This window comes from Saccopteryx leptura, chromosome 7 (genome assembly GCF_036850995.1).
Source record: "Saccopteryx leptura isolate mSacLep1 chromosome 7, mSacLep1_pri_phased_curated, whole genome shotgun sequence".
NCBI lineage: Eukaryota > Metazoa > Chordata > Mammalia > Chiroptera > Emballonuridae > Saccopteryx > Saccopteryx leptura.
The window spans coordinates 92270352-92284739 of NC_089509.1; the positions used below are offsets into that span (position 1 = coordinate 92270352).

Here is a 14388-nt window from a genome sequence, read left to right on the forward strand (position 1 = left end):
AAGAAAGAGAAAGAGAGAGAAGGAAGAGGGGGAGGGGTAAAGAAGCTGATGGTCACTTTTCCTGTGTGCCCTGACCAGGAATCAAACCCAGGATATCCACACACTGGGCGACGCCCTACCACTGAGCCAACTGGCTAGGGCCAAAATTAGATTCTTAATTTTACATTTCCAACACCAAACTCAAACTTGTAACCTATTAAAAATTACTTTTAAATCAAAACTGTACTATTAAAACTGAACATCAGCCCTGAATGGATGGCTCAATTGGTTAGAGGCCTGGTCAGCAAACTGTGGCTCGCAAGCCACATGCGGCTCTTTGGCCCCTTGAGTGTGGCTCTTCCACAAAATACCCAAGTGCAGGCGCTACCTCAATAAGAAATGTACCTACCTATATAGTTTAAGTTTAAAAAATTTGGCTCTCAAAAGAAAGTTCAATTATGTACTGTTGATATTTGGCTCTGTTGACTAATGAATTTGCCAACATTGGACCGTTACAGTAGGGGTCCCCAAACTTTTTACATGGGGGGCCAGTTCACTGTCCCTCAGACCATTGGAGGGCTAGACTATAAAAAAAACTATGAACAAATCCCTATGCACACTGCACACATCTTATTTTAAAGTAAAAAAACAAAACGGGAACAAATACAATATTTAAAATAAAGAACAAGTAAATTTAAATCAACAAACTGACCAGTACTTCAATGGGAACTATGCTCCTCTCACTGACCACCAATGAAAGAGGTGCCCCTTCCGGAAGTGTGGCGGGGGCGGGATAAATGGCCTTAGGGGGTCGCATGCGGCCCGCGGGCCGTAGTTTGGGGAACCCTGCGCTAGAGTATTGTCCACGAAGCACAGATGTTGCCGGTTTAATCCGTAGTCAGGGTACATATAGGAAAAAATTGATGTTCTTGTATCTCTCTCCCTTCCTCTCTCTCTGAAGTCAATAAAAAAAATTAGAAAAAAAACACCAAAAAACTGGAACATCAGCTTTACATCATCATCATTTTTAAGTCTCCATACTTTTAGCCACTATTATAGTATATTTCCTCAAAATTTACTTCATATCTATTAAGGAAGTATCTTCCTGTTTTTCCGTTTTTTATTTACAGAGACAGAGAGTCAGAGAGGGATAGATAGGAACAGACAGGAACAGAGAGAAATGAGAAGCATCAATCATTAGTTTTTCGTTGAGACACCTTAGTTGTTCCTTGATTGCTTTCTCATATGTGCCTTGACCATGGCGCTACAGCAGACTGAGGAACCCCTTGCTGGAGCCAACGACCTTGGGTCCAAGCTGGTGAGCTCTGCTCAAACCAGATGAGCCTGCACTCAAGCTGGCGACCTCGGGGTCTCGAACCTGGGTCCTCCGCATCCAAGTCTGATGCTCTATCCACTGCGCCACCGCCTGGTCAGGCTTCCTGTTTTTCCTTTATGCTTGCTTTTGTAGTTAAACTCTTTGTAAAGCTTTTATTATACAGAAGCTGCTATTAGGAAAGCTGTGAAAATACAACTCCAAGATAGAAAAAAGGGCAAAAGTCAGATAGTACAGTAAGTACTTGTTACTATGTAAGTTTTTAAAATGCTACTCAATTTTAAATGGTTAATAAAAGTGAGTGCAGTTTTCCTCAAGTATTTTCTGTCTGAAGATATCTTCTTTCCTAGCTGATGTTTATCTTTTATTCATTTCAAATCAGCACTGTACTTCATACAAATAGCCAATTATTCCCACAGTAAAACACACACTGGGCCCTGGCCAGTTGGCTCAGTGGTAGAGCGTCGGCCTGGCGTGCAGGAGTCCCAGGTTCGATTCCCGGCCAGGGCACACAGGAGAAGCACCCATCTGCTTCTCCACCCTTCCCCTTCTCCTTCCTCTCTGTCTCTCTCTTCCCCTCCCGCAGCCAAGGCTCCACTGGAGCAAAGTTGGCCCGGGCACTGAGGATGGCTCTATGGCCTCTGCCTCAGGCGCTAGAATGGCTCTGGTTGCAACAGAGCAACAACCCAGATGGGCACAGCATCACCCCCTGGTGGGCATGCCGGGTGGATCCTGGTTGGGCACATGCGGAAGTCTGTCTGACTGCCTCACCGTTTCCAACTTCAGAAAAATAAAAAAATAAAAGACACACTGTAAAATTGTATAACTTTCTTAGAAGACTATAAACTGCTTTTGAATAATATGATTTGATTTTTCCATCAATGAGTATTAGAGTTGCTTCTTACAAACTATCTAGAAACCTTAAAAGGATTGAAATTCTGTTTACAAAATTTAATTGACAGTCACAGGAAGAACCTGCTAGTTGCTCCCAATTTTGCTTACTGTGATGTGATTCTTAAATAAAGGACCACAATGACACAAGCAGATAAAATGATTTCAAAGGACAACATGGAAATTAGAGGTTATAGAAAAATTATTTTAAACATTAAATAGTTATGATTTCAAAAGTTATTCAGTTGGTTTAAGAATGAAATACATAACCCTGAATGAGTCAAGGCTTTTGAATGCACACTTAATTTAGTTCATAGGATACGTTGGAAACAATGTCTGGTGAATGGAAGGGCTTTGTTAGCGCACTGTTCGCCCTTTACCATTCCACTGCAAGCAGCTGGTTCCACCTCCCTCGCCTTGGTCCGGCTTATGCTAAGAAAGGGAAAAAAAAACAAAATTAATTTTAAATTAATACTTTAAGAATCCAAGGCAATTTTTCAACATTATGTTAGTACAATGTAACACCAACATTTCACCACTCTACATTCATTAAATAAAAGGTAAATGTGGGTTACAATGACTAGTTCCTCGGTTTTCCCAATCTACTGACAAAACAAATTGTAATCAGTTTCAACTATGCCTGCTTTTTAAAAAAATAAAGTCATATTTTGGTTCCTTTTACATCACAAAGAGACAAAGTAATGAAGAATACGAGACTAGATGATTCAGAACCTGGTTCTGAAAATCAGCTCTACCTCTTACTAGCTGTGTGACCTTGGCAAGTTACTTTGCATTGCTTAAGTCTCAACTTACTCTCCTGAAAAGTAGAGATAAGAGAGAAGAAAAGCTACATCTAAAACACTTAAATACAGTGCATAGTATGGTACATAGTAAACAGTTAATGATTGTTAGTCACTCTATTATCATAATAATCCCAATAAAACAAAGGGAGAATTATCAAAACATTTCAACGTTTTTAATATGAAAACAATGATGTAGGCTTCCCTTTTGTATGCTCAATGGCAGGGGTGGTCAACCTTTTTATGCCTACTGCCCACTTTTGTATCTCGGTTATTAGTAAAATTTTCTAACCGCCCACCGGTTCCACAGTAATGGTGATTTATAAAGTAGGGAAGTAACTTTACTTTATAAAATTTATAAAGCAGAGTTACAGCAAGTTAAAGCATATAATAATAATTACTTACCAAGTACTTTATGTCGGATTTTCGCTATTCGGCAGAATAAATCTTTATAAAACAACTTACTATAGTTAAATCTATCTCTCTATTTATACTTTGGTTGCTCCGCTACCACCCACCATGAAAGCTGGAATGCCCACTAGTGGGCGGGAGGGACCAGGTTGACTACCACTGATCTATGGGATCCCTCATTAACAATGAAGTTTCACACAATACCATTCTCTATAGGCTTGTGAGCTACAAGATATTTAGATTTGGGTTTACGTACTTTAAGCTATTTCAATGGCTTATTTCACATACTCACCAACAAATATGACAAAGTTATTAGATAAGAAAGAATACTTTAATGTTACTCAGTTTACAACCAAGCTATATATAATATTTAAAAATATACTACTCACAAAAATTAGGGGATATTTCAAAATGAATATGAAGCAATAAAATATCCCCTAATTTTTGTGAGCAGTATACCTATTAGCAGGTAGCTATTAAAGTACAGATTTCTAAAATATTTAACAGCAACTTTCAAAATGTCTTCTGTGAAACTAGTGTTTGAAAGCAAATCTATCAAACAGAGGCATTATCCAACTGACAGCTGATTTTTGTGAACCTAAAATGTAACGTAAAGTAGTAAGCTAACAATCACCAAGGAATGACTGTGGCACAATATTCTATGATTATCAGTGATGCACTGGGCAATACATATTTTACTAAACATGGCTGACATAACCAAATGATATCAAATAAATTTGAAAACTGTAGAGTTCATGTGGTATTTGTTATGTAATACTTAATTATCACCACAGGTGGTTTGGGAGATGTTCTGAAAAGGAAAGTGTTGATTCTACCAGGTTAAAAATAAAATCACATAAATACAGTTTTCTACATAAATACCAAATTGTCCCAAACAGTACAGTCTTTACATCTTTGACAAAGTCATAATATACTAGAATAAGTGTATACAATACTCTACATATAGATTGTTTTATGCTGGGCAAAACTTAGGTTTCCACTGAAATTATACTCTTGAGAGCAGTTATAGACATTAGATAGTATTTTAAAACCTATGCCATACTGAGTAAATTCTTTCAACAAAGAGACAACAGAGTCTCTTCAGTAGCTCAATTCTATTCATTTGTTCATCAACACTGGAGATTTAAGAAAAAATGTACATTGTTCCTGCCATCAAAAATATTGCCTGACCAGGCGGTGGCGCAGTGCATAGAGCGTCAGACTGGGATGCCGAGGGCCCAGGTTCGAGACCCCAAGGTCGCCAGCTTGAGTGCGGGCTCATCTGGTTTGAGCAAAAGCTCACCAGCTTGGACCCAAGGTCGCTGGCTCGAGCAAGGGGTTACTCGGTCTGCTGAAGGCCCGCGGTCAAGGCACATATGAGAAAGCAATCAATGAACAACTTAGGTGTCGCAATGCGCAACGAAAAACTGATGATTGATGCTTCTCATCTCTCCATTTCTGTCTGTCTGTCCCTGTCTATCCCTCTCTCTGACTCTCTCTGTCTCTGTGGAAAAAAAAAAATTACTGCCTTACCTGAGAAACAGACATTAATATAACTATAAAATCTACTGTAAAGCAGAGGACAGAGCAAAATAAGCAGATATAATAAGGGGACCTAACACTTTCAAGGGAATCGAGGAAAGTTTCTCAGAGAAAAGTAAGATTGAATAAGTAAGCTAAGATCTAAAGGATGTTCTAGAATAGATACTATCGCCCCTACAGAGGACTGGGGGCTCTACAAGTAAGGAAAACTACTATAGGTGCAGTCATTATGTAGGCATGTTAGATACACATACATAGTTTCAAACCACTCTAACCATGCCAAAAGCAACAAAGCTCTTAAAGGTATAGTATCTTTCTGAGATAAGCAATAGAAAATAGGTTATACTCTCTTATAGGAAATACAATGAAAACCAAAATACACAAAACTAAAGTGAAATATCAAAAAATATACAGGTATGCAATAAATGTAATCAATAGTTACAAAGCAAAGGGTTTTTTTTAGTTTTCTGTTTGTTTCAAACCTTGTTTCCCTCCAGTGACTTATGACTCCTGCAGAAAAATTAGAATATATAGACTATAAATTTTCTTTAATTTATCAATAATCTTGCTATCTAGAGATAACCACTGCTAATATTTAGATGTACAACTCCTAAAATGTTACATACTATACATAGTCAAAGTCATTTGGAAATATAATAAGTAAAAAGTGTGAAATAATAAACATAATACAGCAGAACTGAGCCTTCTAAATTTGAAAATTATTTCCCTAGTTAAGATACTTTGAAAATTTTTTAATTCAATTAAGCTAGTACTTTCAAAAGGTACATAATTTAAGTAATTGTGATTTAAGTTTTCATCACCTAGAAAAACCTCTAAAACAGTAATATACCATAATTTCTTCATTGATAACACTATATTTCCAATGTATATATTTTCAGTCAATAAAGTATTATGTAAACATTTTAAAGCATGTTTTCAAAACTTTTTAAGAACATAGGGGACATCCATGCGACGTGTGGAAGTCCCGTGTTCAATTCGATTTCTGGTCAGGGCACACAGAAGTGACCATCTGTTTCTCCACTCCTTCTCCTTCCTTCTCTCTTTCTCTCTCCCCCCATCTTGCAGCCATGGCTCAGTAGAGCAAATTGGCCCCAGGCACTGAGGATGGTTCCATGGCCTCACCTCAGGCATTAAAAGACCTCTGTTGACCAGCATCAGAGCAAGGGCCCCAAATGGACAAAGCATCACCCCACAGGGGGCTTGTCAGGTGGATCCTGGTCCGGGAGCATGTGGGAGCCTGTCTCTCTGCCTCCCTACCTCTCACTTAATAATAATAATAGTAATAATAATAATAATAATAATAATAATATAAGGTCTACTGGAAAGTTTTGTCCGTTTCTATCACAAGTTTCGACACGTAAGCACATGTTTATTTGGCGCATGTGTGCCTCTCTATTTTTATCACTTAATGTATACATACTGAAGTAGCAAATTAACTAAAACAAAGTTGATTCACATTAGTCTTATGTGTGAAGCGATAGTGTACCCGTGGCTACTGATAAAGTTCATTTACACCACTGTAATTCTTACGAATTTCAACAAGGAAGAAATGCTACAGAAGCATGTCTGTCGCATACACCATATTCCTCGGACTTAGCACCCTCCGACTATCACTTGTTTTTGTCCTTACAAATTTTTTGAAGGGCAAAAAATTCAAAAATGAAGAAGATATCAAACAAGCACTGGTTCAATTTTTCACATCAAAAGATAAAACATTTTTCAAAAATGGGATATACAAATTGCCCTCACGCTGGCAAGAAATCATTAATAATAATGGCAATTATATTATTTAATAAAGTTTACTGACGGTAAGAAAAATTTGTATTTTGTTTTATTCCAAAAACAGACCAAACTTTCCGGTAGACCTTATAGTAATTAAAAAAACATAGGGGAATGGGTATAATACGTTTTTAAAGGAAAAAACGAGGCACATAACTCTCAAAATAGTACAGAATTAATTTTGCTTAATTACATAAATAAAAATGAAAAAAGGGTAAGAACTGACATTCATATTACAAAATCATTAAAAGTCATGTTTTAAAGAATATTATAAAAAAGGTTATATTTCAGTGTTAGATGAAAAAAAAAGCAGAGACTAATAAAATTTGGCATGATTTCAACAAATTCATGGCTCACTGAAGATTTCACACACACACACACACACACACACACTAGAAGAAAACAGAATCAAAATGTTCACAGTACTCTTTCTGTTTTATGAATAGTGATATTATTTATGGAGATTTTCCTCCTCCTTTTTCCTATATTTTTCAAATTTTTCACAATCAGCCATGTATCTGCACTATAAACAGGAACTGTTGCCTGATCTGTGGTGGCGCAGTGGATAAAGCATTGACCTGGAATGCTGAAGCCACCAGTTTGAAACCCTGGGCTTGCCCGATCAACCACATTCAGCAAGCAGTCAATGCACAACTAAAGTGAAGGAACTATGAGTTGATACTTCTTGCTCCTGTACCCCTCTCCTCTATCTGTAAAATCAATAAATAAAATCTTTAAAAAAAAGAGATTCCCCCCAAAAACCCAATGTAATAAAATATTTGAGCACATGAGGGTTAATGTAGATATTAACAGAAAATACATTTCAAAGAAAAATTTTAAATAAGTAAAAAAATGTAAAATGCTACTTTTATAGTAAAAAAAACTATAAATATTATTTTTAAATAACATACAAAATTTCTAGGCATTGTTTCTTTGGGTTTATTTGGGGTTTTCTTAAGTAAGAGGAGGGGAGACTCCCACATGCTCCTTGAGCAAGATCTACCCAGCAACCCCCATCTGGGGCCGGTGCTCGAATCAACAGAGCCATCCTCAGTGCTCAGGGCTGATGCTCAAACAATCAAGACACTGGCTGAGGGAAGAGAAGAGGGAAAAAAGGGGGAGAGGGAGGAGGAGAGAAGCAGATGGTCACTTCTCTTGTGTGCCCTGACTGGGAATCGAACCCAAGACATCCATACACCAGGCTGACACTTGATCCACTCCAGTGGTCGGCAAACTCATTAGTCAACAGAGCCAAATATCAATGGTACAACGATTTTTTAAACTTAAACTATATAGGTAGGTACATTCCTTATCGAGGTAGCGCCCGCACATGGTACCATGTGGAAGAGCCACACTCAAGGGGCCAAAGAGCCGCATGTGGCTCGCGAGCCACAGTTTGCCAACCAGGGTACTGAGCCAACCAGCAGACAAAGAGGCACTGTGTTCTTTTTAAAAGACAGGTAGAACTGATAGGTAAAATGGCTACTCAGCCACCATCTTTCTTAGGAACAATGCAGGACTGAAGGAGGAAGAAGGACTTGCCTACTCAGTAATCCTCTCAAACCTCCCTTGCAGCTGGATGCTGATAAGGGACGATTGGATTAGGGTGCAGACAATTTTGAGGAACTGTGGCGCCACTCCCAACCACCAACAGAAGAAGGGATCTTGCAGCCGCCTTTGTCCAAGGCCCTTTGACAAATCCATAGAATCCCTGCCCCATACCTCCCTCAGGGCTGACATCCTTTGCTGGTCTCAGCCCACCTGCACCCAGCCGTTCTTTAAAATAAATTTTCCTTTTGGAACACACTACCCTCGTGTTTTGGGTTCGGCCCAGGGTTTCTGCCTTTCGGTAACAGTCTCAAATCCTGTATTGAATAATTCCATTCAAACTCTAGCAAAATTACAGTAATGCTTTAATCTGAATGTCAGCTCATGGCAGTATTATCTTGTTATCCGTGTAGAACTTTATCTGAGCAACAAAACAAAAATACACAGTCCTGGGCCCTGGCCGGTTGGCTCAACGGTAGAGCGTCGGCCTGGCGTGCGGGGGACCCGGGTTCGATTCCCGGCCAGGGCACATAGGAGAAGCGCCCATTTGCTTCTCCCTCCTCCTCCCCCTCCTTCCTCTCTGTCTCTCTCTTCCCCTCCCGCAGCCAAGGCTCCATTGGAGCAAAGATGGCCTGGGCGCTGGGGCTGGCTCCTTGGCCTCTGCCCCAGGCACTAGAGTGGCTCTGGTCGCAACAGAGCGACGCCCCGGAGGGGAAGAGCATCGCCCCCTGGTGGGCAGAGCGTCGCCCCTGGTGGGCGTGCCGGGTGGATCCCGGTCGGGCGCATGCGGGAGTCTGTCTGACTGTCTCTCCCTGTTTCCAGCTTCAGAAAAATACAAAAAAAAAAAAAAAAGCACAGAGGTTGACAGTTCATTCGGTCCCTGGTCAGGACACATACAGGAACAGATCAATGATCCTGTCTCTCTCTCTCTCTCTCTCTGCATTCCTCTCTCACTAAAATCAATAAGTAAAAATTAAAAAAAAATACAATGCATAAATATTTCAGACTTAAATGCCCACCACCCACTGTGCCTCAACTATCCTCTCAAAAAGCACAGAAGACAGATTGAGACAGGTTCCTGAGAAGCAGAGGCTGCATACGGCTCTGACCTGGTTCGACTGCACGCAGCTCTCCGCAGTTCTTGTATTAACTGACCAGTACACTCCGGTTCTCGACTGGCCGCCTGCAGCAAGGCTTTCCGAAATGCATGCCGGCATTTCTTTTGACGGGATTCTGCCCGCTCCAGGCGGCAGAGGTGCTTATACTTCTGCTGAAAGTAAGTGCAAAGTTGGGTCACCCTGGAGCTCCTACTCTCCGTATCATCGTCATCTGACCTGGAAGGTGCAAGGAGAGAAGTGAGAAACTGATTACCTGTTAGGCTCATTTTAGAAAGTGGAAAAAGCAAGGAGGAAGGGTAGCTGGATGAACAGTTCAGATTTGTGGCATGTGAGCACATACGTAACAAAATTAGAGGAAGAGAAGTCCAGTGGAGCTGAAAATAAGTACAATATTGCAACAACACAGCAGGCAGTAGAGGCAACCCAATGCTTTAAAAAGCTTAACCTTCTCAGCATATCAGAATTAGTGCATCAGTGTCTTCTGAGTTTTAAATAACTAGGATATCTTAGAAAATATATATGTAATTTTTACCTTTATTTACTAAAAAATCTGAGTAAATAACACGGCCGTTATACTGAAACACTCAGCATAATTTCATAAAAGCTAGGTCATACCAGAAATAGAGCAGTGAATTCTAACAGTGTATTATCAAAGAGCTGCCCTTTTATATCTACTGGTTTCTAATGTTTTTCTTGCTAAACACAAAAAATTTTGATTGTAAGGATCACAATGATTCTACAGTATTCTTTTTTAAACTACAGGAGATACCCTAAACCACATTTCCTACACCAGGGTTTCCTCTGTCGTTATGCTAACATCGGCGGATAGGGGCCCCTGCTGGAGTGCTACGCTGGAAGGAGGCTGAAGGCACGGCAGGCTCGACAAGGACAGTGCTGTGGGTAGTGAGCAATGTCCACTACCAGCGGTCAGAAAGGTCAGTGTTCCATGATCTCATTTTTTACTGTTAAGAATAATGCACACTAGATTAAAAAACTGACTGTGTTATTTTATCTTCTTTCTCTTCTACTGCAACATAAATAAATAGCATGCACGTGACACTGCAAACTAAATATTATCTTACTAATCTTCTGTAAATCACTGCTTGGCTTTTCTTCTTAAGTAGCATCCCTTCTTTTTTTTTCAGAATAGGCCATTAACAGGCTGTCAACTTCTGTTTAGTTTATGTCCTAACAAACATGTTCTCTTCAGTATACATTCTCTATAGATAAACCAATTGAAGGATTTTATTTCAACCTTTTCATTTATTCAACATTCAACGGTTATAGTATGTCTATACTATGCTGAATACTATAGAGGAAAAACAAAACATTTCAAGGAATTTGCGATGTAATTTAGACAAGGTAAATGCATGCCAAAAGTTACACAATTTAAGAGGATAGACTCAATAACTAAAACTGTACAGCAGTCAGACCACTGACTCAAACATCTGGCCCATATCTGAAAAGTCTGGGAGCTCTTTAAGATTTCAGATTCCCAAGACCCTCCTGAGATCTAAATCAGAGTTTCTAAGCGATGGGGCTTAAGAATCTTTATTCTGAATTGTTCCCCCAAGTCCCACAGCAAGGCTTTATTTGGGAGCTCTAGTAGAGCCATAATTGTAAATACCTTGAGCACAAAGTAAACCACAGTAACATAAGAGAGGCAGAGATAAAGTGCTATTAACATTTACTAGAAAGACTTCTGGATGAAAGAAAAGCTTCATAGAGGAGATGACAATAGAACTGAAGCTTGAAGAAATGGTAGAACTTGAAGTTAAGACACAAAAGGTACCTCACAAGGATAAAACAATATAAGCCAAGATACAGAAATGGACAGGATGGGGAACAGCAAGTACTAAATAGCGCGGTTCGGCTAAGGTGTGGAGTCTGTAGGGGAGTGATGGTAGGTAAGGTACACTTTCTAAACCCGAACGCGAGACTAAAGAGTTTAACCATTATTCCACAGACAATGAAGAACCATGTAGAAATTTAAGAAAACAGGTAACAACAGTAGAGCTGTGTGTGAGAAAGATTCCACTGTTGGCAGATATAAATGGAGGAAGAGACAGAAGGAGAAAATAGTGAAGAAATCATTATAAAACACCAGGTAAGGTTAAGGCGGAGCCGTGCCGTAGCGGCAGCAGCTGGACTGGAGAGGAGGGGTGATCTACATGTATAAAAGGCAGACTTTGTCCACCGGGCAAGGGAAATGGAAGGGCAACAGCACTCGGCAGTTTTCACCACAAAGACTGGGCAGCAGGGGCAAGAGCAGACTTGGGGCAGGAAAGAAATCCATTTCAGACCTAGCGAATTTAAAGTAGAGAGGAATCAAAGGGAGTGGTGGGAAAACCCGTTGGAAAGGATAAACTGGAGCACATTTAGGAGGAGATAGATTTCATAGTCAACAGCTAACAACTAAAAGACATGGGAGTGGCTGAAGTCAAAGGCCACAGAGGTAACAGAAAGAAAGAGACATATAAGGCCTTTATCATAAAAGAATGAACTCAATTTGGTTACCAAATAAAAAGGGTAAGAAAGTCAATAATGACTCAAGACTGAATCTGCGGAACTAGGAGAACGGAAGTGCCATTAACAGGAAAAGGAAATAGGAGAAACAGTATGTCTTAAAGAAAGTAAAGCTTCGGTGAGTAATCACTTGCCAAAATTGTTATTTGAAAAAACTCTACTGGCCTGACCTGTGGTGGCGCAGTGGATAAAGCATCAACCTGAAACCCTGAGGTCACTGGTTCAAAACCCAAGCTTCCCTGGTCAAGGCATATAATGAGAGTTGATGCTTCCTGCTCTTCCCTCCTTCTCTCCCTCTCTTTCTTCTCTAAAATTAATAATTAAAAAAAAATCTTGAGCAGACTCGATTACTACAGGGAGAAATGGCCTAGATCAGTGGTTCTCAAGTTAACTAAGAAAAGATGAACCTGGACGCTACATCATTACCAAAGTTTTCAAAGCTTACTCATAATTTTCATACTTACCTTGTTGTGGACCAGTAACAAGCAGTTCATAGACCAGCGCAGGTCCACAAACCATCCCTGTCATGATACTAAACTAGAAAATCTCCAAGATGCTTCCCACTCATAAGATGCTATAACATTAACATTACAAACGTACTTTTGCTAAGGAGGAGAGGCAAATGGGAAGAGAACGGCCAGTTCCCATCATTTACTAGCAGTGACAAGGCCTGGCACCTACTGCACTCTCAAGGTGTGTTAGTTTCCTTCCTTCTATGAAATGAGAGATACAGCTAGCTGGTTTGCCTATCCCTAAGGTTAAGGAATGAAAAGAAATGACATAAGTAAAATTACAATATAAGTACAGGTGTTACTATTATTAAAATGCTAAAAATAACTCCAAATATAGAGCAGTAAATTCTACACCCGATTTCCTAAGACTTTAGGCTTATTTGTAATCTCAAAGCACTGTATGAAATTCCCCAAATAAAATTATTTTTACTTTACTTTTTTAAAAACAACAAAAGTGCAAAAAAGTAAAATCTCTTATAAAAATAGAGGAGTCATAAAGAGGCACATATATTGAGGAAAATAATGAGCTTAATTTTAGAAATGCTGAATTTACAGTATGGCAGAATATTTGATGAGAAATACCTGCTAGGCAGTTTAAACCAGAAAGAAAGGTCAGACATGAGAAGATCTGGGAGTTACTCACATACAGAGAACAGCTGAAACAAAAAGGAATGAAAGACTCATGGCAATATGGCAACTTAGACAGTCTAAGGGACCCACAGCAACTACACACAGGAAGAAACATACTTATGGGTGCATTTTTTGGTCTCAAAGAAATAGAGGAACTCTTCCCAAACTGCTTGGTCAAAAACAAATATTTTCTTAAAAATCAGAAATGAAACTCAAGTCAGAAGCAGGGAACAAAAGGGAGCAATGGACTGCACCTGGTGCTCGTGAGCACAGGCCACTAGGAGTAGACCCAGAAACACCCCAACAAGACAAAGTAGTGCAACCTAAGATTCTAGGATAAGTCTAGGACCCACAAAACCAAAATTATCATGTGTAGAGAGGGTAGGCCACTTTTTGTGACAAAAATAAAAAATAATAAATAACAGCTATAGACTCACAGAGCTGCCATGCCCTCTTTGGGCATACCACTCTCCCAGAACCGCCACCAATTTACCAACCCAAAGGCTCCCTGAATCCCACCCACACTTCGGAGATTCTACAGAGGCTTCCTCAGGCAGGCTTGATCTATTGTGGGGGGGGGGGGTCATCGGTTACGACAGTCTCAACATAGGGCGTTTCGAATTGACAACGCTCACTCCCCTTAAAACTTTAAAAAATTGAGACGTGATTGTTTCAGCTTATGCTGTTAGTCTCGTACTTGTGGACAACATGGGCGAACAACAGATCCCGTACCCTCTGCATCAGCTGCTTCTCGAGACGAAACACCTGTGGTACAAGCAGAATCATCTCCAGCATCTCTGCACGTTCCTTAGGCAATCTTGATTCACCTGACCCAGTATCTCCAGCACCTTCTGCAGGTTCTCCTGCCTCTCCAGCTTCCTCCTCCCAATAGGTCACTCTCTCCCACCTTGCAATGCCCCTTCCAGTGTGCAAGCCAACCACAGGAATAAAGGTAAGGAATTTGTTTTTATACTCATTTACTGTCATTTTTTCTGTTACTACACTACAGTATATTTATGTCTTTTTCCTTTCTCTGTGGCTTAGTTGTGTTTATATGTTCTAGATTATGATTCCACAACTGTGTTAAGATAGGTAAGTGACTTAGTAGGGTGTGTTTCGATTTATACCAAAATTCAGCTTACGACTGTCGTAGGAACAACTGTATCATAACCTGAGGACCACCTGTATTAACTCCATTTCCAGACCTTCTCCCCTCTCTGGGGAATGCAGGTTTAACTGAAAATGCCTAGCCTCTAATCAAGGTGTGGTCTTTCTGGTGACCAGCACCCATGCAGGAG

The 14388-nt window shown here is 39.9% G+C and overlaps 1 protein-coding gene across 2 annotated transcripts in view; it reads right to left on the reverse strand.

Annotated features, from left to right (window-relative positions):
• INO80D (INO80 complex subunit D) overlaps positions 1-14388 on the reverse strand; it is a 99941-nt gene that overhangs the window by 24985 nt on the left and 60568 nt on the right. For both annotated transcript variants that reach the window (XM_066346218.1, XM_066346217.1), the window contains exons 6-7: positions 9414-9638; positions 2526-2635 (exon numbers count right to left, since the gene is read on the reverse strand). In XM_066346218.1, coding sequence (XP_066202315.1) covers positions 2526-2635; positions 9414-9638 — 335 coding nt within the window. The remainder of the gene's footprint in view (positions 1-2525; positions 2636-9413; positions 9639-14388) is intronic.